This window comes from Chrysochloris asiatica, unplaced genomic scaffold (genome assembly GCF_000296735.1).
Source record: "Chrysochloris asiatica unplaced genomic scaffold, ChrAsi1.0 scaffold00170, whole genome shotgun sequence".
Classification (NCBI taxonomy): Eukaryota; Metazoa; Chordata; class Mammalia; order Afrosoricida; family Chrysochloridae; genus Chrysochloris; species Chrysochloris asiatica.
Window position 1 is genome coordinate 6,838,700 of NW_006408688.1, and position 24,252 is coordinate 6,862,951.

At 38.4% G+C, this 24,252-nt stretch overlaps 1 protein-coding gene across 2 annotated transcripts in view; it reads right to left on the minus strand.

Annotated features, from left to right (window-relative positions):
• The window catches only part of NAP1L1 (nucleosome assembly protein 1-like 1), a 36,638-nt gene that overhangs the window by 10,291 nt on the left and 2,095 nt on the right, over positions 1 to 24,252 (minus strand). For both annotated transcript variants that reach the window (XM_006871620.1, XM_006871621.1), the window contains exons 2-4: positions 8,231 to 8,273; positions 2,140 to 2,231; positions 806 to 908 (exon numbers count right to left, since the gene is read on the minus strand). In XM_006871620.1, coding sequence (XP_006871682.1) covers positions 806 to 908; positions 2,140 to 2,231; positions 8,231 to 8,247 — 212 coding nt within the window. In that variant the 5' untranslated portion in view covers positions 8,248 to 8,273. The remainder of the gene's footprint in view (positions 1 to 805; positions 909 to 2,139; positions 2,232 to 8,230; positions 8,274 to 24,252) is intronic.

Here is a 24,252-nt window from a genome sequence, read left to right on the forward strand (position 1 = left end):
AAAAAAAAAAAAAAGGACCAATGTGAGTTGGAAGTAACTCAACAGCACTTAACAGCATAGTTAAATGACAGATAGATCAAATGAACTTAGAAACAGACTGCATCTGTACCTATTAGACTAGTAAACTACAAAGTTGGATGACAGAGACGTAAGGATGGCAGATAGAACCATTCTAGTGAACAAGCTATAAGGCTTGCATACCTTACTTAGCAATACTATTGCTGAGTACATATCTCAAAGAAAAGCTTAACAGTTCCTCAAAAGGACACACAAGGATATCCATTGAAAACAGAATTTGTGGGATGGCGTTTGGAGGAAATCTAGGTGTGTTATAACAGATAATAAAACATGGTGCATGAACACTGGAGAACTATGCAGCAGTTATAAAGTACAGACTAGACACAAATATAGATAGTAATGTGGATGGAGCTTAAAGTATGAAGTATCAAACAAATGTGGAAACAGAATAAGATATTTAAGCTATTATTACTGATTTACACCACCAGTAAAACAAAACAAAACAAAAACTTTATTTCTTCTATTTCTGTGCATTTTTCCTAACAATTCTCTCAAGAAATATTGGAATCATTAAAATTATTTTATTTCCTATGGGCTAAAACCAAAATAAACTTAGAAGACAAGATTAACTATAAATTTCTAGTATTTAGCAAATGTTACACTCCAAACAATCCTAATACTACATAGTAATGGACATCAGCTTTCCATTGTTACAAACATAAGTCCTAGGTGGTCTTAAAAACACAGATACACCTACAACAGTGATTACAGAAGATAGAACTTGTACCTTTCAATGTATCCTGTTGGTGTATCTACCAGACCATCAAGTCTTTCTTGAAGGGCTGCAAGAATCTGAGGATTTTGCATCATCTGAACAGTCAGCTGACGCGCTATTAAAAAAAGAAAAAAAAAAAGGGGGGGGGGGAGGCATCAAAAGAAGAATTTTATGAAAATATTTTATGCGACTTTCTAGGATAAACAAACATCAAGTTTTCCTGATTTGCCCATAAATTACTAATATGAGTAGAGATGGGAAGCAAACTAAAGAAAATAATACTGGGAAATTCCAATGTTCAGCAAGTTCAGATTCCAAATGATCTCTAAGTCACACCATTTCTCACGGTCATTGGCACAACTACTATAAACAATGTATCTTTTCTTTTTCCTAGTATTTGTTTCACCACCTTGTATTTTGAAAAGCCCAAATCCATCTAGATGTCAAACAACTCTCTGAAGGCAGACATTATCAGAAAACTTTAATTTCCAAGAGTGAGTTTAAGCCTAGGAAAAAGATCAAAGAGTGGGCCTAACTGTTAATGTTTGATAATTCCTATAGTGTATGTACTTGTGAATATTTAACACAAGTTAACACTTGACAAAGATTATTGATAAAAGCCAAATAAAATTTGGTGATTAATGGCTTCAAAGAATGATTCCTGATCCAAACATATGCTAGATTTTATGCAAAATAAAATGCTGTTGTCTTGTGTTCATTTCATTTAACAATGAAAAGTCAGATCACCTGGTACAGATCTACAAGACGTAAACTAAAGCAGTGCAATTTTCTAGTAACACCACCACCACCCTCTTTTTAAAAATTATCTGCTTTAAGTGAATTTTGAATGATTTTATCTACATTTAATATATTTCTTTTTTTGTTTTCCTAGAGTAGATTGGGGAAGAAACAAAACAAAACCATTTACTATATACAAGGGTTCTTCAAAGTTTGGGGGAAAATTACATTAAAAGATAATAGAATTTTTCCATGAACTTTTTTTTAGATCCTTCATAGTAAATAGTCTTTCCTTTATCTACAGTTACCACCTAAAACAACCCAAGCCCATAAAGTTAACATTTTGAAATCCAGACAACTCATGAGCAGCTGATTTGACCAGCTATTCCATGTCACATACATAATGACTTTTCATGAATTATACCATATTCAGACCCTTATCCCTTACTACCACCTCTATGATACATACAAACAAAAATACACACAGTCACTAAACTTGAGGTAGGAACAAGTGAGTCAAGTGGAAAGGGTTCAAAGAGAATTGCAATTACTACCCTCTAGGATATGTGTCAGCAATCACTGACTCCTGAAGTAATTTAAAATAATACCTTTGATTTTTGTTTCTTCACCAGTTTCTTCTTCTTCTAATTCTATTTCTTCAACATCGTCCAACTCTTGATCAAGTTCAGACTGTTCTTTGCTACAATATCAAAGTATCACGCCAAGGTTCAAATGTACCAATAATTAAAAATATATACAGAAAAACTTTAAAAAATTCACATTCTAGATTAATATGAGTCTTTCTCAAAGATGAAAAACAGGAAATTCAGTTTTCTTTCTAACTTCCTATATAGTCTTTACAAATTGGAGATACTTAAAACTTCTACTTAAAAGCATATGGTCAAATATAATATTTATACTTCAACATTAGAATACGTGGTTTGATTGATTTTTGTGGACTATGATAGCAGGAAGAGTGTGCTTCCTACCCAATATACACTTAGTCCCCTCTTACTTCTTAGGAACTAACACAACTCTCATTTTTGGGGGGCAGAGACACCAAGCTAAACGCCTACATTTCCCAGCTAACCTTTTAGCTAGATAAGGCTATATGACTAAGTTTTAGGTGGTGAGACCAAAGTAGTAGTATAGTACCCTGACAAAGCCTTCTTCTAGGGTGGTAAGGTAACCAGGTAAATGATGGAGCTTCCTCCTGCTCTCCCAATTTGAATATGCCTAACAGCCATGAGACAGCTTAGAGAATGAAAAACTATCAGAAGTTTGGAAACACACACACACAAACAAAATAGACCTAGATCCTTGATGGTTGTGGAGCAACCATTCCAGAGTACTCAATACTTTTATGCTTTCCTTACTTCATAGTGCAGAAGGAGAAAAGTAGTAAAAAGCTACGAAGATTTAATTCCAACTTATGTTTAGAGCAAAGACAGGAATGGCACCATTGAGAGGAGGTAAAAAGTAATAGATGACATACTTTCCATTTCATATTAAAATCCAACTTTTGAATGCAAATTACAATTAACACAAAAATGAAATAAGGATAACTAACTCAACACAAAGGACCACCATGTAACTCCTTGTCTAACTTTTCATTTTAATACCTGGATTACAAAGAGCTGCCTTCATACAAGCAGCACTTGAAAATTTAACTTTCACGTAAAGACAAATATTGATTACTAAAGAAAAGGATAACTATATTCTGCTTGTAAAATTCCCTGTCAACTGAGGGAAAAAATTCTGTTAGTAAAATTTCCTGTCAGCTGAGGAAAAAAGATCCAGTCTTCCCCTCGAAAACAGTATTTGTGAACTATCTTCGACTTAGCATAAACTTTAAGTATAGGAGGTAGCTTAAAGGTTCATGGGGGGGGAAAAAATGAAATTAACAATAATAGAATTTTTTCATCAATTATGATGTGGTGCTGTAGGGTAAATACTGGACCAAGTGCATATGAATCGTAAGGTCAGCAGTTCAAACTCACCAGTCACTCCCTCAGACACCCTATACAGGGTTACCTTGAGCAGAAATTGACTATATACTGCACTACAAAAGCAGAAATGAATAGTTGTGACAAACTTGTTGTTGTTGTCAGGTGCCATCGAGTCGGAACCGACTCATAGCGTCCCCATGCACAGCAGAACGAAACAATGTCTGATCCTGGGCCAACCTCACTACCGCTGCCACACTTGAGTCCATCAATGATGCCACCTGGCCAATCCATCTCTTCAGGGCTCTTCCTCTTTTTCTCTGACCCTCCACCTTACCCAGCATGACATCCTTCTCCAGCGACCGCTTCCTCCGGACAATATATCCAAAGTATGAGAGACGAAGCTTAGCCATCCTGGCCTCCAAGGAGCACTCTGGCTGCACTTCTTCCAAAACAGATCTATTGGTTCTTTTGGCAGTCCACGGCACTTTCAGTATTCTCCAACACCACAACTCAAAGGCATCAATTCTTCTACGATCTTCCTTATTCACTGTCCAGCTTTCGCATCCATATGAGGCTACTGAAAACACCATGGCTTGGGTCAGGCGCACCTTAGTCCTCAAGCTGACATCTCTGCTCTTCAACACTTTAAAAAGGTCCTGTGCAGCAGATTTGCCCAATGCAATACGTTGTCTGATCTCTTGACTGCTGCTTCCACAAGTGTTGATAGTTGATCCAAGAAGAATGAAGTCCTTGACAACTTCAATCTTTTCTCCGTTGATAAGAATGTTGTTTATTGGTCCAGTGGTGAGGATTTTTGTTTTCTTGACATTGAGATGTAATCCATATCGAAGGCTGTGCTCTTTGATCTTTGTAAGTAAATGTTTCAAGTCCTCTTCACTTTCAGCAAACTACATTGGCCAAAATATAATTATGTGTCCGATGGAGAAAGTTTACAGAATCCTGCCCTACAGTAAAAGAGATCTTGACATTCAAATTAAATTGGGGAGGGGACACAGGGGATCAATTTGTCACAACCAGTTTTGGTTTTAGTTTTTTAATAAAGTGGGAAATGAGACTTCCAGGTTATGATGGCAAGATTGTAGGAGGGGCTTCAAAAAGTTTATGGGAAATGGAATTGTTTCATTAACTTTTTCTTGAAGCTCCTTCATAAATTTTAATTTTTCAAAAGCCCCACCTAAATTTGTAATGAAGAGATTCAAAAATGAACAGAAACACTTAAGAACAAGGAGTCAAAAGTAGCATAATTCTGGAAACTGAAAAACATATAAGTAGTTAACAAACTTCACTAAGAGTTACACTCTAAGGGAGCAGCAGCAGGGAAAGCTGAGAACCAGTCCCAAATGTTGTTATAGTTGTTAGTAAGTGCTATTGAGTAAGTTCCGACCCATTACGACCTTGTATACGGTTTCCAAGTAGCAACTAGTGAGCTTGAACCACCGACCTCTCAGTTCAAACCAATTTTGTAGTCCAGCATATTAACCCACAGCACATACAGAATCTTTAAAACGACAAGAACTGGCAGCATCAAATATACTAGGGAACGATGGTGATTAAATTAGGGAAGTTCCAGTTTGGTACTATAGAAATATCACTAAACTTCAAACCACAAGGTCAGCACTCCAAAATCTCAACAGCTACTCCTTGGAAGTCCTGTACAGGGCCCCAAAGAGTTGGAAATCAGCTCGATGCCACATAATAACAAGTAAAAATTGATAAGCCATTAAATCCTGAGATTTCCCCTTCCCTCATTCTTGCATGTATGACAGTGTCTCTGGAGAAAGTAAAACTGAGAACTTGGACTAGAGGACCATACACACAGTAAAACAATACCTAAGATATATGGCTGGGGAGAGCCCTAGTGTGGCACTGTGGGATAAAGCACTGTACCACACTCCTTGGGCAACCCTATACAGGGTCACTGTAAATCAGAACCAACTCAACAACACTTAACAACAACATATATGTGTTAGAATGCCGAAACCCTCGCCCAGAGAGCCTTCTCCCAGAAAATCTCTTCATTGGAGAATCTGACCAGCCCAGAATGAAACTGATACTAGCAATTTTTTTCTTAAGTGTCTAATAACTACATACAGGAAATTCCCAATCTGACAAGTTCTCCCTCAACCCAAGCACTCAAAAATTTCAATTAAGCTTTTTCTTAAACTCTCAACAACTGTCCTACAACCAGCCAATCTTAATGAGCTTCACATTTTGGAGGGCATCTTATACTGAGATCAAAATAGAGGGCAATAAAAATAAGAATTAAGCTACACAGGTGAAAGAAATGTCCAGAAAAAAGATATTACACCAATGAGACAAGAACAGGATGTTTTTATACAAAAGACATACATTCAGACAGCAAAGAAGCTCCTGATGGAAAACTTAAAACTTAATAATTGAAAGACAAGGGTTTTTCTTCCTTTTTTCCCAAAGCACAAAAAGACAAGATACCTACAACACCAGTTCAATATAAAACATTTGACAAAAGGGAGGTACAAAAAAAGTAAACAGAATAATGCAATCAATAAGAATTAAGCATATTCCCAAGAACTGAAGTAGTGAGTTGTTGTTTTGTGCAGTAGTCGGTTCCGACTCATAGCGACCCTGTACAGCGTTTCCGAGACTGTAAATCTTTACGGGAGCAGAAAGTCTCATTTTTCCCACGGAACAGCTGGTAGTTTCGAACTGCTGACCTTGAGGCTCGCAGCCCAATTCGTAACCGCTACGCAACCAGAGCACCTTAAGAGTTGCCAGAAATAAGTTCACCACTGAATGTCTTTTAAAAAAAGGAATAAAAATATATCAGTGTGAAAATTTCAGAACTCTTATGAAGTCAGAGTCTAAAAGTATATGTATAAATTTCTAAAAAACTGCCACAAATGATTATGAATCAACTTTTTAAAACAGCAACACTAGAAACAATTTGACAATGCTTTCAAACTTCTTCAATGAAAAAAAAAAAGGGTAACTAACGTAAACCTAAGATGTTGCTAAGTGCCATGGAGTCGATTCCCACCCATAGTGACCTTTTTATAGGGTTTCCAAGGAGCAGCTGGTGAGCTTGAGCCCCAGACCTTGATAGAATAAAAATTAAACCCCAGGCAGTCAGTAAAGTACATCCCATGATGACAGCTGCATCATGATGACTAAGGTCTAGCAGGAAACAAAGACTCTGAAAGTCAGTAACACAAAAATGTCTGGTACTTTTCTGTTGATAAGGAAACCAGCATATGTGGGTGGGTTGACCTTTGTTGTTGTTGTTGTTATGTGCCGTGGAGTCGGTTCCGACTCATAGCGACCCTGTACAGGGTTTCCGAGGGTGTAAATCTTTACGGGAGTAGAAAGCCTCATCTTTCTCCCGCGGAGCATTGGTAGTTTCAACTGCTGACCTTGCGGTTTACAGCCCAATTTGTAACCACTACGCTACCAGAGCTCCTTTTTATAATAAAGAAATTTCCTGCCCTCTCACTCCCATGCCTTGCAGTCTTTTCTTTCAAATGTTTTATTTTAAAAAGCTGTATAATATCACCAAGGGCTATCTGCTCCTGCCCTGGTGTGGCACTGGACTTTTAAGGTTGGTAAGTTCAAACTCATCAGCCGCTCCTTGAAACCCCTATATAGGTTTTGCTATGAGTTGGAATTGACTCCACATCAAGTAACAACATGAGTCTGAAATACAATCTTCAGGGCATACAACCACCACTACCATGTCATACAACCACCACTACCATGTCATACAACCACCACTACCATGTCATACAATCACCACTACCATGTCTAACTGTTCTACTTAACCTACTATCAACTCATCCTATTTTCTTTATCATAGTCTACAAGACGGAGTCCTGGTGGGGCACTACGGGTTAATGCACCAGACTGCAAAATCGTTTGAACTGCAAGGTCGGCGGTTCAAGTTCACCAGCTGCTCCTCAGAAACCCTATACAGGGTCGCTATGGGTTGGAACCAACTCGACGGCACTTCACAACAACAACATTCTGCAAGACATTCAAACTAAAACTATTCTATATTCCAAGTTGGTGAAATCTGAATTTCCCAGAATGCATGACCTTGACCAACGACTTCTTCAAAGAGGCCCTTGTAAAGCCTCAAGAAAGCTGATCCACATACTATCTTTTAATCTCACCTTTGGAGTATTCAACTAAAAGTACTATAAAACTGCCTTTTTCTTTCCACAGTTTAGTTTGTGATTGCTATTCAGATTTTCAAAAGTAAACATTAAGAATTCACAGGTGGTTAAACGCTACAGAAAAGCAAAACAGAATCAGATAAAAGTCAAGGTAGGGATAACACCTGCGGGAAAAGTAGAAGATGCAGCAATAGGGGAAACAAGAAATAGTAATACTTTTTTTTTCACTTGTACACAACTTTTATTATTCTTTAAACTGTATGTATACATTATTGCACACACTTATACTTACCAAAAATCTTGGAGAAATAAATGGTAAAAAAATTTCAAGTATTTATGACCCATTATATGCTCAGCACTTTGCTAAGAATAAACACTGATAAATCATTTAACATATCGACAGTGATTATACGGTATTTTATCCTGGATATACAGTACCCAATTTTTATTACAGTAATAATCATTAATCACAACCATAATTTTCAAATACAGAATTATGCAGCTATTAACTACATCACAACACAAACTGATGCTAAATTACTCAGGGGAAGGAGGGGAAGAACCAACTATCTGTCACTTACTTGTCAATGTCTGCCATGTTGTTTAGTAAGAACTCCAAATTATCTATGGAGAGAAATGTCAATGTTAAAAACTTACACATAAATTTAAAACCAATAAAAATATTTGAAGACAAAACTTTTTACAACAATGCCATGCTATTGAAAACTATCCCAAGAATATATACTCCCTTTGAAAAGCAACAGTATTCAGAAAAAATAAAAATAAATAAATCGAAGAACACAGACAGACAAGACTACCTCATTAGTCACACCCAGGATACTGCTCACAATCAAGTTATTGCTAGGTTCTTAAAATCTATCTTGTAAATTCTGTTACAAAACAAGCACAAGTGGTCAATTTTTGCTTACTTTACTTGACACCTCCTAGAGCAAACTTATTTCATTTTTAATAGTATTAGTTTTATCAAAGTCAGCTTCATAACTCAGAATCTTCTACCTACTAGATTTATTCCCGTTGTTAGCTGCCCATGCTTAATTAAACAAAATACTGCCTGGTCATGTGCTTGTGACAGAAAATGCTTAATTGTGAAATGAACTGTTGTGATCCAATTTTTACTGGCTATTTTTGGGTAGATTGTCAAGCCTGCTTCCTAGTCCATCTTAGTATGCATGGAATTACAGTTTAACATAAGCCTTCATGGACAAACGCGTGGTGGCTATGCAGGAAGTACACTGGCTGAGAAATGAAGATGAATATAATTCTACCACTTGAACCACCACTTTGTTAGGTGTAAGCACCTACAAATCTTTAAAATAAACATCCTATATTAAGATAGCTATGGTAGCGTAGTGGTTACGAATCGGGCTGCGAACCTTAAGGTCAGCGGTTTGAAACTACCAGCCGCTCCGCGAGAGAAAGATGAGGCTTTCTACTCCCGTAAAGATTTACACCCTCGGAACCGACTCGACGGCACTTAACATTAAGATTTATAGCCTCAAAACCCTAATGCAGGCTCACTAAGAGTTGGAACGGAATCCACAGCACACCACCACCATCATAAAGTTCTGGATTACAAACCATTCCAGGCATATCTTTCCTTTCTGTTTAAAATGTACCTCATATATCACACATTACTGTTGGCTCTCCCTGCCTCCCTAACAAATGTTATACATTGTCAAAATGCTCTTGGTTATCAGACCTGAATAAAGTTATTGTGAGGAATGAACAGCATTTTCTATCTTCTTTCTCATAAGCATTTCTTAGAGACTTTTAGAAAAACAAAACGAAAATGACATTAAAATTGTCTTTAAATGCTGTTGACATGATTACTCATACTAACATGCTTATGCTCCAAGAGTTTTCAAAAAATGCTATTACTCTCACCAGTCAAGTTATAATACTTGAATCCACAAAAGAAGTCCTGGTATGGTGGTTCAAATCCACCAGTAGCTCCTCAGAGAAGGGTCACTATGAGTCAAAACTGATTGGACAGCACTTAACGTAACTACTGATCTAAAACCTGCTATTTAGAAAATATTAAAGAATTTTTTTCTAACTATCTCTATTTTAAATACTTTTTGCTTTAAATAATTCCTAATAAAATTATATTTTTTTTCTGCTGATTCACAGTAGTAATTAATTGTTAAGGAGAAACACCTTTTGAGTTTGAACTACCAGCCTTGCAGTTAGCAGTCCAGTGTTTATCACCCTACAGCACAGTAGTACTTGAGTATTAATTAGCCAGTATAAACAATTATAAAGAATTACCAACTCAAAAACGGGGGGGGGGGAAGAATCACAATTTTTTAAAAAAGCTTTTTATTGTTAATTAAGTGACGATTTACAGACAATATCATCAGTTTTACATTTAATAAATACACTTTGTTTCTCATCAATGGTTGCATTCCTACCTTAGAACAATAATCCAGTTTCTATGGCTCTTTCCCTTCCACCCACCTTCCCATCCCTTCTTGCTACTGTCCTTAGGTACATGTTGCCCCTTTGATTTTGAATGGTTAACTGTTCTATCATTCATAGTGAGCAAACCTTACTAATAGTATTGTTCCCTTTATATACTTATACTTACCTACTGCTTTGAAAAAAGTTGCTCCCCCTATATACCTATCTACTGCTTGGCTGAAAGAGTATGTTCCTACCAGATCGGAAGGGCCAGTCTCAGGTTTCTGTCTCTGACAGTGTTTTGCTGTTAAATTCAGTCGAGTTGGTTTCAACTCATAGTGGCCCTGCCTGTACAGGGTTTCCAAAGGAACTCTGGTAGTGTAGTGTATTGGTTACGAATCAGGCTGCGAACCTCAAGGTCAGCAGTTTCAAACTACCAGCTGTTACACAGAAGAAAGACAGGGCTTTCTGCTCCCACAAAGATTTACAGCCTCGGAAACCCTGTACAAGACAAGGTCGCTATGAGTCAGAACCGACTCTTCAGCACACCATCACCACCACCACATCACAGGGTTTCCAAGAAATGTCTGGCAAGTTTGAACCGCCAACCTTGTGGTTCACACTGACATTGCAGTCCAGTGCATAATTCCACAGCACCAACTGACCAGTAAGTCCAGGTGTTCTTTCTTTTTAAAATAATTTTGAGTTTTGTTCCACACATTATGCTGCTCTCTCCAAGACCTTCTAATCATGTGAACTCTTTTCAGAGCAATTGGTAGTGGTAACTGGGCACCATTTAGTTCTTCTGTTCTCAAGATCCATGGAGACTGATGTTTATATGTTCCATTAGTTCGTTAAACTAGCTGATTCCAACTTTCAATATCAAGACACCACTCACCAAAGTAAGATTTAGAACACTGTCTTTGTGGACTATGTTGTGCCAATTGACCATGATGTCCCCAGAGACTATGGTCCTGCACCCCCAAGGTTACTCATTGACTTAAGCTGTTTGGTAACAGCTAGTAAGTTTTCATCATTATACCCACTGTATGTACCACCACATTCAGTTGTATTTGCAGGAATGATAAATGAAAAAAATAAAATCTTCAAAGAAATTCAAGTATGATTCTAGTTTGTATCAAATTAGTAATTGTCTTTTTAATACAGGGCAAATTATGCCTGAATACAGTTGGCATTACTATGAACTATACTACAGCAATTTTACAATTGTCTGATAGGTTCTCCCAAAAACTGGTTAAACGCAACTCTTGCACATTCTCTGGAACTCAATTTAAAAGTTCACTTTTTAATAGACGCCTTCTTCAACTTGTCCATTATTGCACTGGACTGCGAACCAAAAGACTGGCAATTCAAACCTGCTCTTTGGAAACACTATGAGTTGCTGCCTACTCGACAGTACTGACAAGAACAGGACATCTGAAGTTTTTAACTAGCCCCACTATTTCATTTAACATGTATCTCCTAAGTGACCACTCTTGATGACAAGAACCATGCCTATGAGAGATGAGGATAAGGAGAGAGGGAGCAGCTGAGGACTCTAGACTCATGGAAAGAGTACTGGCAGCCAGGAGGCAGGCTTGCAGAATGTGCCCTTTGGTTGTTTAAATTATTACATTACATATTTCTGAGTGTTTTTGTGTACATCTCCCCCCACCCCCCCAAAAAAAAACAAACAAACAAACAGAGGGAATGGAAGCAAATACTGAATGATGATGCATGGAGATGTTATGATTGCAATGAAATGATGGTGTAAAGTCGATGTTCTCTCATGTAAACTATCACTCAGTTCACAAAAAAAGAATCATGACTTCATTTGATACACAATGCATTGTTATCTATCCTCCAGAATTGTTGATGTTGTTAAGTGCCGTGGAATTGGTTCCGACTCATAGCCGCCACGTTGTACAGGGTTTCCGAGGCTTGTAAATCTTTACAGGAGAAGAAAGCCTCATCTTTCTCCCGCAGAACAGCTGGTAGTTTCGAACTGGTGACCTTGAGGTTACCAGCCCACTTCATAACCACTACACTACCAGAGTTCCTTATCCTCCAGAAGAGCAGACAAAATTTATACAGAAAGTCAAAAAGTACTGTGATAAAGGTTCCAGTTCATATAATTCATGGGCTTATTCTAAGCAAAACGTGTATTAACGCTAAGATCGGTAGATGGGCTGCAGCCTTGTTCTTTTCAGTAATATACTTAGTCTCATCTTCAAAGAGGATACTTTTTGTCCATTATTTCAAAATGAAAAAAAAAAAAAAAAGATTTTTAAGTCAGGACTAATGATCAATGTTTTAACAAAATTCCAGTGGACACGGCTTTCAAAGTATTATTACATGAGATCTCCAGGATACAGTGGCAGAAAATGTAGAACAAAACTTAAAATTATTAAAAAAAGAAAAAGAATGGGCTTACTGATGAGAAAGAGACCACAGCCTAGACCGTCCTTCAGGTCTGGAAAGGAACTCACTCTCATGGCCCAATTTTCAGCAAAAGTGTATATAGTATATCTATATACAAGGGGAACAACAACACTAGAGAGTAAGGTATACTCCCCATGGAATGGTCAATCTTTCAAAACCAAAAGGGAACATTTACCTAAGGGCAAAGTTGAGAAGGGAGAGAAAGGTGAGGGGAATGGAAAATAAGAAATACAGGGAGGAAGTGAGATCATTGTTGTTTCAGGGAGTGAATTACAATCATTGAGATGGAACAAAATTATATGGTTTGCTGAACTGATGGATCTTATCTGGAAACCTTCACTCAATTCACATACAAAAAAATATCTCAAGTGGACATCTTCCCAATTTGCTGAAGCTTTGCAACCAGTTTACATGAATGCTATCATACATACAAGTTTCTTAGATGGATCAAAGATTTTTAAGGAAGGTGATGGAGAAAACCTCAAAGATGAACCAAGATAGGGAAAACCATAATCTAGATCAAGTAACAGGGTGAAATCCAGAAACAAATGGCAAATAACAGACTATACCATCGATGCAATAGCTAATAAAGTTGGGATCTCACATAGCTCAGTATTTTCAGTTTTACCAAGTATCTTGGCCACCACAAGCTCAGGGGTCAGTGTTAAGAAAAGCATTGTGCAAAGCTCAGCTAAACTCAAAAGAGCTGACTGAAGCTTACGAAGATGATTTTATGGAATGGCTAAATAATGAGGGTCAAGTCTTGGATTTACAGTACAATCCAAAAAGGAATGCACTTTTTCTCAGTCTTGTTTGGGTGCCTTCAAAAAAAAAAAAAGGGGGGGGGGGGGAAATGGACACTAAACATAAAGGCAATCTTTCCATTAGCCTTTTAAGCAACAGAAAAACAAATGAATATAATTTTATATAACAACTTGTAACCAGGGATAAGTCTTGGATCTGCCCATACAATCCGGAGAGCAAAGTCCAAACAAAACAGTGGTTTCCAAGGGGATTTGCAGGACTAGTTCAATTTATGGCAGAAGTCAGCTCATTAGTTCTCTGGAATTTGAGATTTTTCTTGAGGGACCCAAAGTGATCATAAGGGCACAATATGAAGACATTTTAAGAAAACTGAAAACTGCATTGGCGAGAACAAGAGTAGGACAGTTGCATAATTATCTTCCATCATGAAACTATACATGGTCATTCTTCAAGAGTAGCAAGAGCTGTCCTACCAGTATTTTGTTGAGAAACCTTACCTTATTCCATCTGTGCTACAATTCTTTGGATTTTTCTTTCCAAAACTCAAAGAACATTTCCAGGGAACACAATTTGAGTTCCTTGAGGATGCCAAAACTGCTGTTATAACAGAATAAACTGAAGAGCTCAGAATTCTTTGGAGAAAGTTATAGATGGAAATAACTACCTTCTGAGATAAAGACCTCCATGGATGATATGGCCAACAAAAAGTTTCACATTTTGATATTTTAAATAAAGGTTTCAATGATTTTACAGCAATACTTTTTTACTTATTACCCATATATGGCAATTACAATTACTTAACTGCATCAAAAATAAAGTCAGTCTACCTCACTTCCATTACAAAAGCATCGATGTACAAAAATAACAACAGAATAGGTGTTGGTGAGGTTTTGAAGAAATTATAACTCTCACCCCCATTGCTGGTAGAAGTTAAGATCAGTATAGCAACTGTGAAAACATGTGGTTGTTATTGTTAGGTGCCATCGAGTCAGCATGGACCCATAGTAACCTTATGCACAGCAGAACGAAACACTGCGCGATCCTGGGCCAACCTCACCACTGTTGCCACGCTTGAGTACATTGATGCTGCCACTTGGCCAATCCATCTCATGGGGGGGGGGGGTGTCTTCTTCTTTTTCTCTGACCCTCCACCTTACCAAACATGATATCCTTCTCCAGTGACTGGTCCCTACTGACAATATATCTGAAGTATGAGAGACGAAGTTTGGGCATCTTGGCCTCCAAGGAGCACTCTTGCTGCACTTCTTCCAAAACGATCTTTTGGCAGCCCATGACACTTTCAATATTCTCCTCCAACACCAAAACTCAAAAGCATCAGTTCTTCTACAGTCTTCCTCATTCACTGGCCAGCTTTCACATGCATATGAGCTTATTGAAAATACCATGATGGCTTGGGTCAGGCTGACATCTTTGTTCTTCAACACTTTAAAAAGGTCTTGTGTAGAAGATTTGCCTAATGCAATACATCTTCTGATTTCTTGACTGCTGCTTCTGTGAGTGTTGATAGTCAATCCAACAAGAATGATGTCCTTGACAACTTCAATCTTTTCTCCCTTGATAAGAATGTTGTTTATTGGTCCAATGGTGAGGATTTTTGTTTTCCTGACCAAGGCTGTGTTCTTTGATCTTCATCAGTAAATGTTTTAAGTCCTCTTCACTTTCAGCAAACAAGGTTGTATCACCTGCATATCGCAGGTTGTTAATGAGTCTTCCTCCAATCCTGATGCCACGTTTGTCTTCATAGAACCAAGTTTCTCGGATTATTTGCTCAGCATACAGGTTGAATAAGTATGATGAAAGAATACAATCTTGTTGCACACCTCTTTAAGAAATTTTAAAACATTCAGTGTTCCCATATTCTGTTCGAACAAATGCTTCTTGGTCCACATACAGATTCCTCAGGAGCATAATTTAGTGTTCTGAAATACTCATACTTCACAATGTTGTCCATAGCTTGTCATGATCCAAACAATCGAAAGCCTTTGCGTAGTCAATAAAGCACAGGTAAACATCTTTTTCTGATATTCTCTGCTTTCAGCCAAGATCCAGCAGACATCAGCAATGATATCTCCCTTGTTCCACGGCCTTTTCGGAATCTGGCTTGAACTTCTGAAAGTTCTCTGTCAATGTATGATTGTAGTCGTTTCTGTATTACTTTTAGCAAAAGGTAACACACAAGCTACCACTCGTCTGTCAGTTTATTGTCCTGTGGTGGCTTGTGAGTTGCTGCCAATTCTGAAAGCTATGCCACCGGTATTTTATATACCAGCAGGGTTAGCCATGGTGGACAGGTTTCAGATGAGCTTCCAGACAAGAAAAGAGTGAAAAACTACTTCCGAATATTTAGTCAATGAAAAATCCTTATGAATAGAGAAACATGTGGTAGTTCCTCAAAAAAATCCAACAAAGAACTACCATGACCACCTCTGTGGCTCAAATTCCACCCAAACAATAGGCAGACATATAAGGTAAACAATAACATCAGGGAGTGTATGATTTGATTAATGTAAAACTGATGATCTGCTTAAACCTTCACTCAATTCACAATAAAATATTGCAAAAAATCCTTTTTGTAACACTTTTAACATAGTCATAAAATGGCTGCTCTTAGTGACCATTTTGAATGGGAATACATTTACAGTTATGACAGAAGAAAGTTGGTATCTCAAAACTTTAATTTTAATCAAGCCACTTGAGTTGACTCAGCTTTACAACAACATACTGGTGTGGCACTGTGGGTTAATGTGCCAGACTGCAAAAGCCATGCGAACTGCAAGGTCGGCAGTTCAAGCTCACCAGCTGCTTTTCGGAAGCCCTATACAGGGTCACTATGGGTCAGAATCAACTCGATGCAATCAGCAACAACAACCTAAGCAAACCATTTCTGAGATTTTTCCAAAGTCTCAGTATATAAATGTGTATTTCCTTATTGGATTGCTTGTAAGACAAATGGACCAAAGCCATGTGAAGACACCAGTGGTGTTTGATACTGCGTACTCAATAAACAGTAATTTTTTCATTACGTCTATTTTGGATTATCATTCTTAGCATGAAGTCAGTGGTTCTGAAATATTGGCTGGGATGATAGTTAACGATAGATTCTTTTAGTTCTGTGGAGGAGTATTGGTGGCATAACGACCAAGGGCTTAGTTGGCTAATGGAATGGTTGGCAGTTCAAACCCACATCCTGCTCCATGAGAGAAAAATTGGTTTGTTTCCATAAAGATTTACATACAGCTTTGGAAACCCTACAAGGCAGTTCTACTAAGTCATATATGGTCACAATGCGTCTCAATGCTAAGGTGACCATGCTAATGCTAGTATTAAAAAGCTAACTTAACTAGGGGAAACTGCCTGAGAGTTACATGGGAACTTTCTGAAAAACTCTATCCTTAGTTTAACAATTTTTAAAAGTTTGAACCCAACATTTAGACCCCATGTCCAAATTAAAAATCATCAGTTCTGGTGTGGCGCCTTGGTGTGGTCCTGGACTGCTAACAGAGAAGTCAGTGGTTCAAATCCACCAGCGGCTCCCTCAGAAATCTCTACAGTGTCAAGTATGAGTTACTGACTCGACAGGATTTAACGAGTCTATGAAGTATACAAGCCTGATTTTAAACAAGAATCTTAGCTTCTGAGACAAGTGCTTCTCAGATAACTGTATTAGGAAACATGAGCTTAACACCTGCACTAATTTTTTGTTGCAGGCAAAAAACTAAGATGAGATTTTTATTATTAGACATGAAATACCACTCCAAGATCTCTAATATGAACAAGATTATTAAAACCAACTTTCTAACAGAAAAGTAAAACAATAAAGTACTTGGTAAAATCTTAAAAGCATCAAAATGTTAGCAGAAAACTAAGGAATTACTAGCCCAAAACAAAACGTACAATGGTAAACAGAAGAAAGAAACCATTTTTGCCTTAAGGACAACTGTAAATCTGGAAAGTTTTCAATTTTGATTTTCAGATTCCACCTTTAATAGCAACCCTTCTACCTCAAGCATAAATCCCAAAGTGCTACCTCCTCAGAGATAGTGTACCAGTATTTCTGAGTAACAGCCCAAATTCACTTTATCTGTGTTGTTTTCAGAACTTTACATTGTTTAGAAGAGGTTTCTGGCTATGAGTGTTCCCAGGAACAAATGCTAAGTGAAAAGAACCTTCATCCTAGAGATAAAATAATTTATACAAACAATTTTCAAGGATAATAAAGATAACAGAAAAGAATACAACAGAAATCAATCTAAGATATTAAATTGTTGTAGTATAGTTCAAGCATACCTATAAACAGACCAAAAGATAGCCATGCTTACCAGCTTGATAATTCTTCAGTTAATTATACTGTGTTTTCATCAATTAATGATGAAATAGCAACTTTTGAGAACTAACAGAGCTGCTAGAATTAAAAATGAGTCCTGGTGAGGCACTGTAAGATAAACATTTGACTAGTAACCAAACGGTTCCAATCCCACCACTAGGTTCAAACTCACCAGCTGCTCCTCAGAAACCCTGTAACATTACTGGGCTGCAAAAATTAACAAAAGTAATCTTTCAGAATATAGTAGGGACAAGATCTAGAAGGGGAGAATGAGACAGAACATTTCAAGAAATAGCTGAGAATCTTCTAGAAATGAAGTGACACCAATGCAGAATACAAATCTCCACCAGGATAAAAAGAAATTCATTCTTAAACATAGCCATGAAAAAGCCAAACACCTCAACAGTTGTTGTTGTGAAGTGCCATGGAGTCGATTGCGACCCTGTATAGGGTTTCCAAGGAGCAGCTGGTGAGCTTGAACCGCCGACCTTGCATTTCAAACAGCTTTGCAGTCTGGCACATTAACCCAGAGCACCGCACCAGGACTCCCTACCTCGGACAGTTGTTGTTGTTACACGCCGTGGAGTCAGTTCCAACTCACAGCGACCCTGTACAGGGTTTCCGAGGCTGTAAATCTTTATTGGAGCAGAAAGCCTCATCTTTCTCCCGTAGAACAACTGGTAGTTTCAAGCTGCTGCCCTTGCGGTTCGCAGCCCGATTCGTAACCACTACACTACCAGAGCTCTTCAGACAGTAAGTCACCTTAAATACACTCAGAGAAAGGTAAGACAGACACCATCATCAACAACACTAAAACAACGGAATTCTCATATTGCTGAAAACAATCAAGAATCTAAAATTCTATATTCAACCCAAATAAATATTTTTGGCAAAAATACATCTTAGGTTTGATGACTCCTGAGCTAGAGCTGATGACACTGTAGGATAAGCACTGGACTACTAATTTCAAGGTTCGCTATTCAAACCTACTATTCGCTCCATGGGAAGAACTATGATGCGAGGCCTTCTGCTCATCATTTACAACCTAGGAAACCATAGGATGACTATGGAGTCAGTATGGTAGTGGAGCACTAGAGCTTCTGCACACATAAATCAGAAGGGCCAAGTCAACACTTGCCCAAAATGTGTGTTTGGGGGCGAGGGGGCAAAGAGCAGAGGTACGTCTGTGGATATAGCTGAGAGTCCTGATCAAAGAACTGCCTCCTGAGGGGGTTTCGGATCCTGAATTAAAATGTATTAAACTTCCTAATAAACCTTCAACAACTATGTCAGAGAGTCTGGTATGGCCATTATGAAGAATTACTGAACACAGCAGATAAGTGCATGCCATGAGATGGGCAGTAACTGCCTGGGGGGGTAGGGACACGATTGACATTGGCCTGGAATAACCCTTGAGCTAATGCTGATTCCTCCTACCCCCCTCAGTCAAGGGCCCTTGAATTGGCTCAGCAACTCACAAGTTAAATGAAGAAACTAAAATTTGAATTCTAACTTCTACAACCCATGCTATGTCCACTATTCAAAAAAGCATGGTTTCGTCCCAATCAACCTCCCGTTTTATAGACAATACAATAATTAAACTACGTATTCCTTAAAGAAAATTTCATGCTGAAACAGCCAACCATGAAAACTGCAAACGCTTAAAGCAAGAATGCAAGGGAACCAGGAGTTCTTATGTGGAGCTGTAAGGTAACAAGCACTGGAACAGAAGGTATGTTTGAACCACAGATAGGGAGTTCAAACCTTTGAGTCTGCCCCTTGGAAACCCTATACAGGGTCTCTGAGTTAGAACCAACTCGTTGGTTAAGTGCCGTGAGTCAGCTCTGACTTATAGTGACCCTGTATAGGGTTTCCAAGGAGCAGCTAGGTGGTTCAAACCAACCTTGTGGTCTAGTGCTTATCCTACAGTGCCACATCAGGACTCCATGTTGTTGTTGTTGATGTCAGGTGCCATCGAGTCGGAACCGACTCATAGCGACCCCATGTACAGCAGAATGAAACAATGTCCAATCCTGGGCCAACCTCACTACCACTGCCACACTTGACACCATCAATGATGCCTCCTGGCCAATCCATCTTGTTGGGTGTCTTCCTCTATTTCTCTGACCCTCCATCTTACCCAGCACGACATCCTTCTCCAGCCACTGTTCCCTCCTGGCAATACGTCCAAAGTATGAGACACGAAGTTTAGCCACCTTAGCCTCCAAGGAGCACTCTGGTTGCACTTCTTCCAAAATAGATCTATTGGTTCTTTTGGCAGCCCATGGCACTTTTAGTATTCTCCTCCAATACCATAATTCAAAGGCATCAATTCTTCTATGATCTTCCTTATTTACTGTCCAGCTTTCACATCCATATGAGGTTATTGAAAATACCATGGCTAGGGTCAGGCGCACCTTAGTCCTCAAGCTGACATCTTTGCTCTTCAACACTTTAAAAAGTTCCTGTGCAGATTTGCCTAATGCAATACATCATCTGATCTCTTGACTGCTGCTTCCGCGAATGTTGATAGTTGATCCAAGAAGAATGAAGTCCTTGACAACTTCAATCTTTTCTCAGTTGGTAAGAATGTTGTTCATTGGTCCAGTGGTGAGGATTTTTGTTTTCTTGACATTGATATGCAATCCATATCGAAGGCTGTGCTCTTTAATCTTCATAAGTAAATGTTTCAAGTCCTCTTCACTTTCAGCAAACAAGGTTGTATCATCTGCATATTGCAGGTTGTTAATGAGTCTTCCTCCAATCCTGAGGCCACGTTTTTCTTCATAGAACCCAGCTTCTCGTATTATTTGCTCAGCATACAGGTTGAATAAGTATGGTGAAAGAACACAACCTTGTCGCACACCTTTCCCAATTTTAAAACATTCAGTGTTCCCATGCTCTGTCGAACATCTGCTTCTTAGTCCAGGTACAGATTTCTCAGAAGCACAATTAAGTGTTCTGGAATACTCATACTTCTCAATGTTGTCCATAGCCTGTCATGATCCACACAATCAAAAGCCTTTGCGTAGTCAATAAAGCATAGGTACACATCTACACTTTAATCTGTGTTTCAGACATTGTGGTTCTAGTAACACTTTCAGTGGGTCCAGAAGCTCAATACCATATAATGTGTTCCAACATGACCTTATAGTTACAACAGCATATTCTTTGGGCTAGCTTTTTTCGTTACAGGGATATTAATAGTCAACTTCAAACAGACTTTATTTTAGACTCTCAAGCAAAATGGATTCCTATTTGACAACATTGTGTCTCTTCTGGTCCAAGAGATCTCAATACATATGGTGCTATCTAATCCCACAGGCAAAAATAAATAAATAAAAGATGCTGGATGATCAAATGCCATGAAAGAACCAGGAATAAAGCATACCATACTATGGAATTGATTCTAACTTAAGACAATCCTGTATTACAGAACTGCTTCAAAAGCTTTTCAAGCTCACCAACCACTCCTTGAAAACTTTTTACAGGGTTGCTGAGTTGGAACCAATTGGATGACACTTCACAACCAATAGGGAAAGAGTCCTGGTAGTACACTGAATTACAAGCTGGGCTGCTAACCACAGGGTCAGCAGTTCAAGTCTATCAGTTGCTCCATAGGATAAAGATGAGACTTTCTGCTCCCATGAATATTTACAGCTTCAGAAACCCTATACAGTATCACTATGACTTGGAACTGATTCCATGGCACATTAACCACCACCACGACCTCTTGGAAAGGAGCTCTGGTAGTGTAGTGGTTACAAATCAGGCTGTAAACCGCAAGGTCAACAGTTCGAAACTGCCAGCTGTTCCGCGGGAGAAAGATGAGGCTTTCTGCTCCTGTAAACATTTACAGCCTCGGAAACCCTGTACAGGGTCGCTTTGAGTCGGAACCGACTCCATGGCACATAACAACAACAGTGTCTGCTGCCAGTGAGTGCACTACACACACACGAGGATGGCTGTGAAACAAAAGTTACTCACACTGCCCAACCTGCATATAACCTTCTTATTCAGAATTAGTTTGAAATGGGACTGAAAATCACCATCGTAACATGTCGCTTAGTATTTAAAAAATGTTATTAATACAAGAAAGCTTCAAAAAGTTTAGATAATGGAATTAAAAAGATCATGGAATTTTTCTACAAACCTTTTCAAGTCCCTTCATACTATTTTTTCATATCACTCACCACAATGTGACATTTTATAATACATTAATGCAAGCAACTTACCTGTTTTGCTCATGAAAAGACCTGAAATCTAAGGTACATGTAAAAAATATACTCAAAGAATCAACTAAGACCAAAAAAAATTATAGGTTTGGTAAGACTTCAGGACCCAAAGACTGGTCGTTAATGTTTCCATACTGGTTAAGAATTCACTCTAATTGTATCATTCATTAACATTCCAAGTTTCCAACCAAGCAATACTGAACAAAGCCAATATTTTATTCAACAAGTATGAGTACCTACGATATTGTATGCTAGACAAAATTCCAGGCACTAAACTCTAAAAACGTACATGAAAATTTGTCTTATAAAATCCCACTTTTTCACTTGTGTGAAAGGAGCCCTGGTAGCGTAGTGGATTACGAGCTGGGCTATTACACAAAAGGTCAGTTGTTCAAATCTACCAGTCGCTCTGTGGAAGATGAGGCTTTCTGGAATATATTTACAGCCTCAGGCATCCTATACAGGGTTGCCATGAGTTGGAACTGACACCACAGCCTATTTGTGCAATGTTAGGTGCCATCCAGTTGGTCCCAATTCAAAGCAACCCTATATACTACAGAGGAAAATGCAGTCCAAAATTGTATCATCCTTATAACTGCTATGTTTGATATATTGCAGCCACTATATCATGGGCTATATGGGCTATATTGCAGCCACTATATCATGGGTTGTAGTGCTGTGGCTTAATGCACCAGACTGCAAAGCCTTTTGAACTGCAAGGTCGGCAGTTCAAGTTTACCAGCTGCTCCTCGGAAACCCTATACAGGGTCCCTATGGGTCGGAACCGACTTGACAGCACTTAACAACAACAACATATCAATCCATAATCTCGTTGAGGTTCAGTGGCAATCAGGAAGTGGAGCAAGTGGTAAGGGCATGAAAATCTTTATAAAAGTTAACAAAATCATGTATGAATGAATGACATCCCGTTCAACCTCAACAAAATAGATTGTCTTTTATTCCCTTATACAAAAGGACCCTATACTTTTAATGTTTCTGGGAATTTAGAATTGAAACCAGTCACCTGAAGCCAACATGGGCAAGTTGGATAATAAGCCAGTGACATTTTGGCTTTATTCTGACACATCTTCTCCTTGCCCCTAAGCTCAATACAGGAAAAAAAACAGCTATGTGCCACATTCAGTATTAGCTTAGTAATGGTTAAGTGACATCCAGTTGACTCCTAGGGACCCAGTAAATTTTTGCAGGTGCAGAATACCTCATCTTTCTCCCAAGGAGCAGCTGGTGGGTTCAAACCACCATCCTTGTGGTTCACAGTCCTGTGCTTATCCTACAGAGCCATCACCATCCTTAATGTTCAATTAATAAAGCCCAATACCATAAAAAATAAGTACAGTGCCTGTTGTGGCACTGTAAGCACTGGGCGACAAGGTCGGTTTGAACTGCAAACAACAGAAGTTCAAATCCAAGAGCCACTACTTGGAAACTCTATACTCATAGGGTCACTACGAGGTGTAACCAACTCCATGGCACAGAACAAACAACAAATGGTGAAGAATATTTAAATGCTTATTAATTATCAACAAATGCAGACATGGAGAGAATGAATCAAGAAAATAATAGAGATCCAAGTCTACCTATTCCCCAAAGAACCAGTCTTCTTAGGGCTAAATTATAGCTTAGATTTGAATCATTTTATTTGAACTCAGTCAACTTCAAACATGTTTAGAAATTTACAATAACTTCCTTGACCTGTTAATTTTAAATGTTACCTTGTATATAAGGTTTTCCCCTTATGCAATCAAAGATAATGTATATTACTGCATTAGTATGGTAATTAAGTGGTGGTAGTGTGGTGGTTTTGTGTCATGGAGTCGGTTCCAACTCATATCGACCCTGTACAGGGTTTTCAAGGCTGTAAATCTTTACTGGAGCAGAAAGCCTCATCTTTCTCCTTAAGAACAGCTGACCCTGAGATTAGCAGCCCAAGTCTTAACCACTACGCTATCAGAGTTAAGTACAAGGGTAAAAATCAAACTGACAGGAATTGAGGCCCGAGAGTTTTAGTGCGGCACTGCCTTATAAGCACTTTACTGTTAATCACAAGATCAGTGGCTCAAATCCTTAGAAATTTTATGGAACCAACTCCATGGCATGTAACGTGTCCAACAAGGAGCTCGAGCGTTGGACTACAAATTTCAAGGTCAGTGGTTCAAACCCCTAGTCCCTCAAGAAAAAAGATGAGGCAGTTTGTTCCCATAGGATCTAGTTCTTAGGAGTAGTTCTACTCTGTCTTATAGGATCATTATGAGCAGGAATTGACTCTGTGGCAGTGGGTTGGGTTATGTATCCAAAATAGTAAATTCCATTTACTGCTCTCCTGAAACAAAGAACTTTATGAGAATTATATAAGTGTAATCACTTATATAATTAT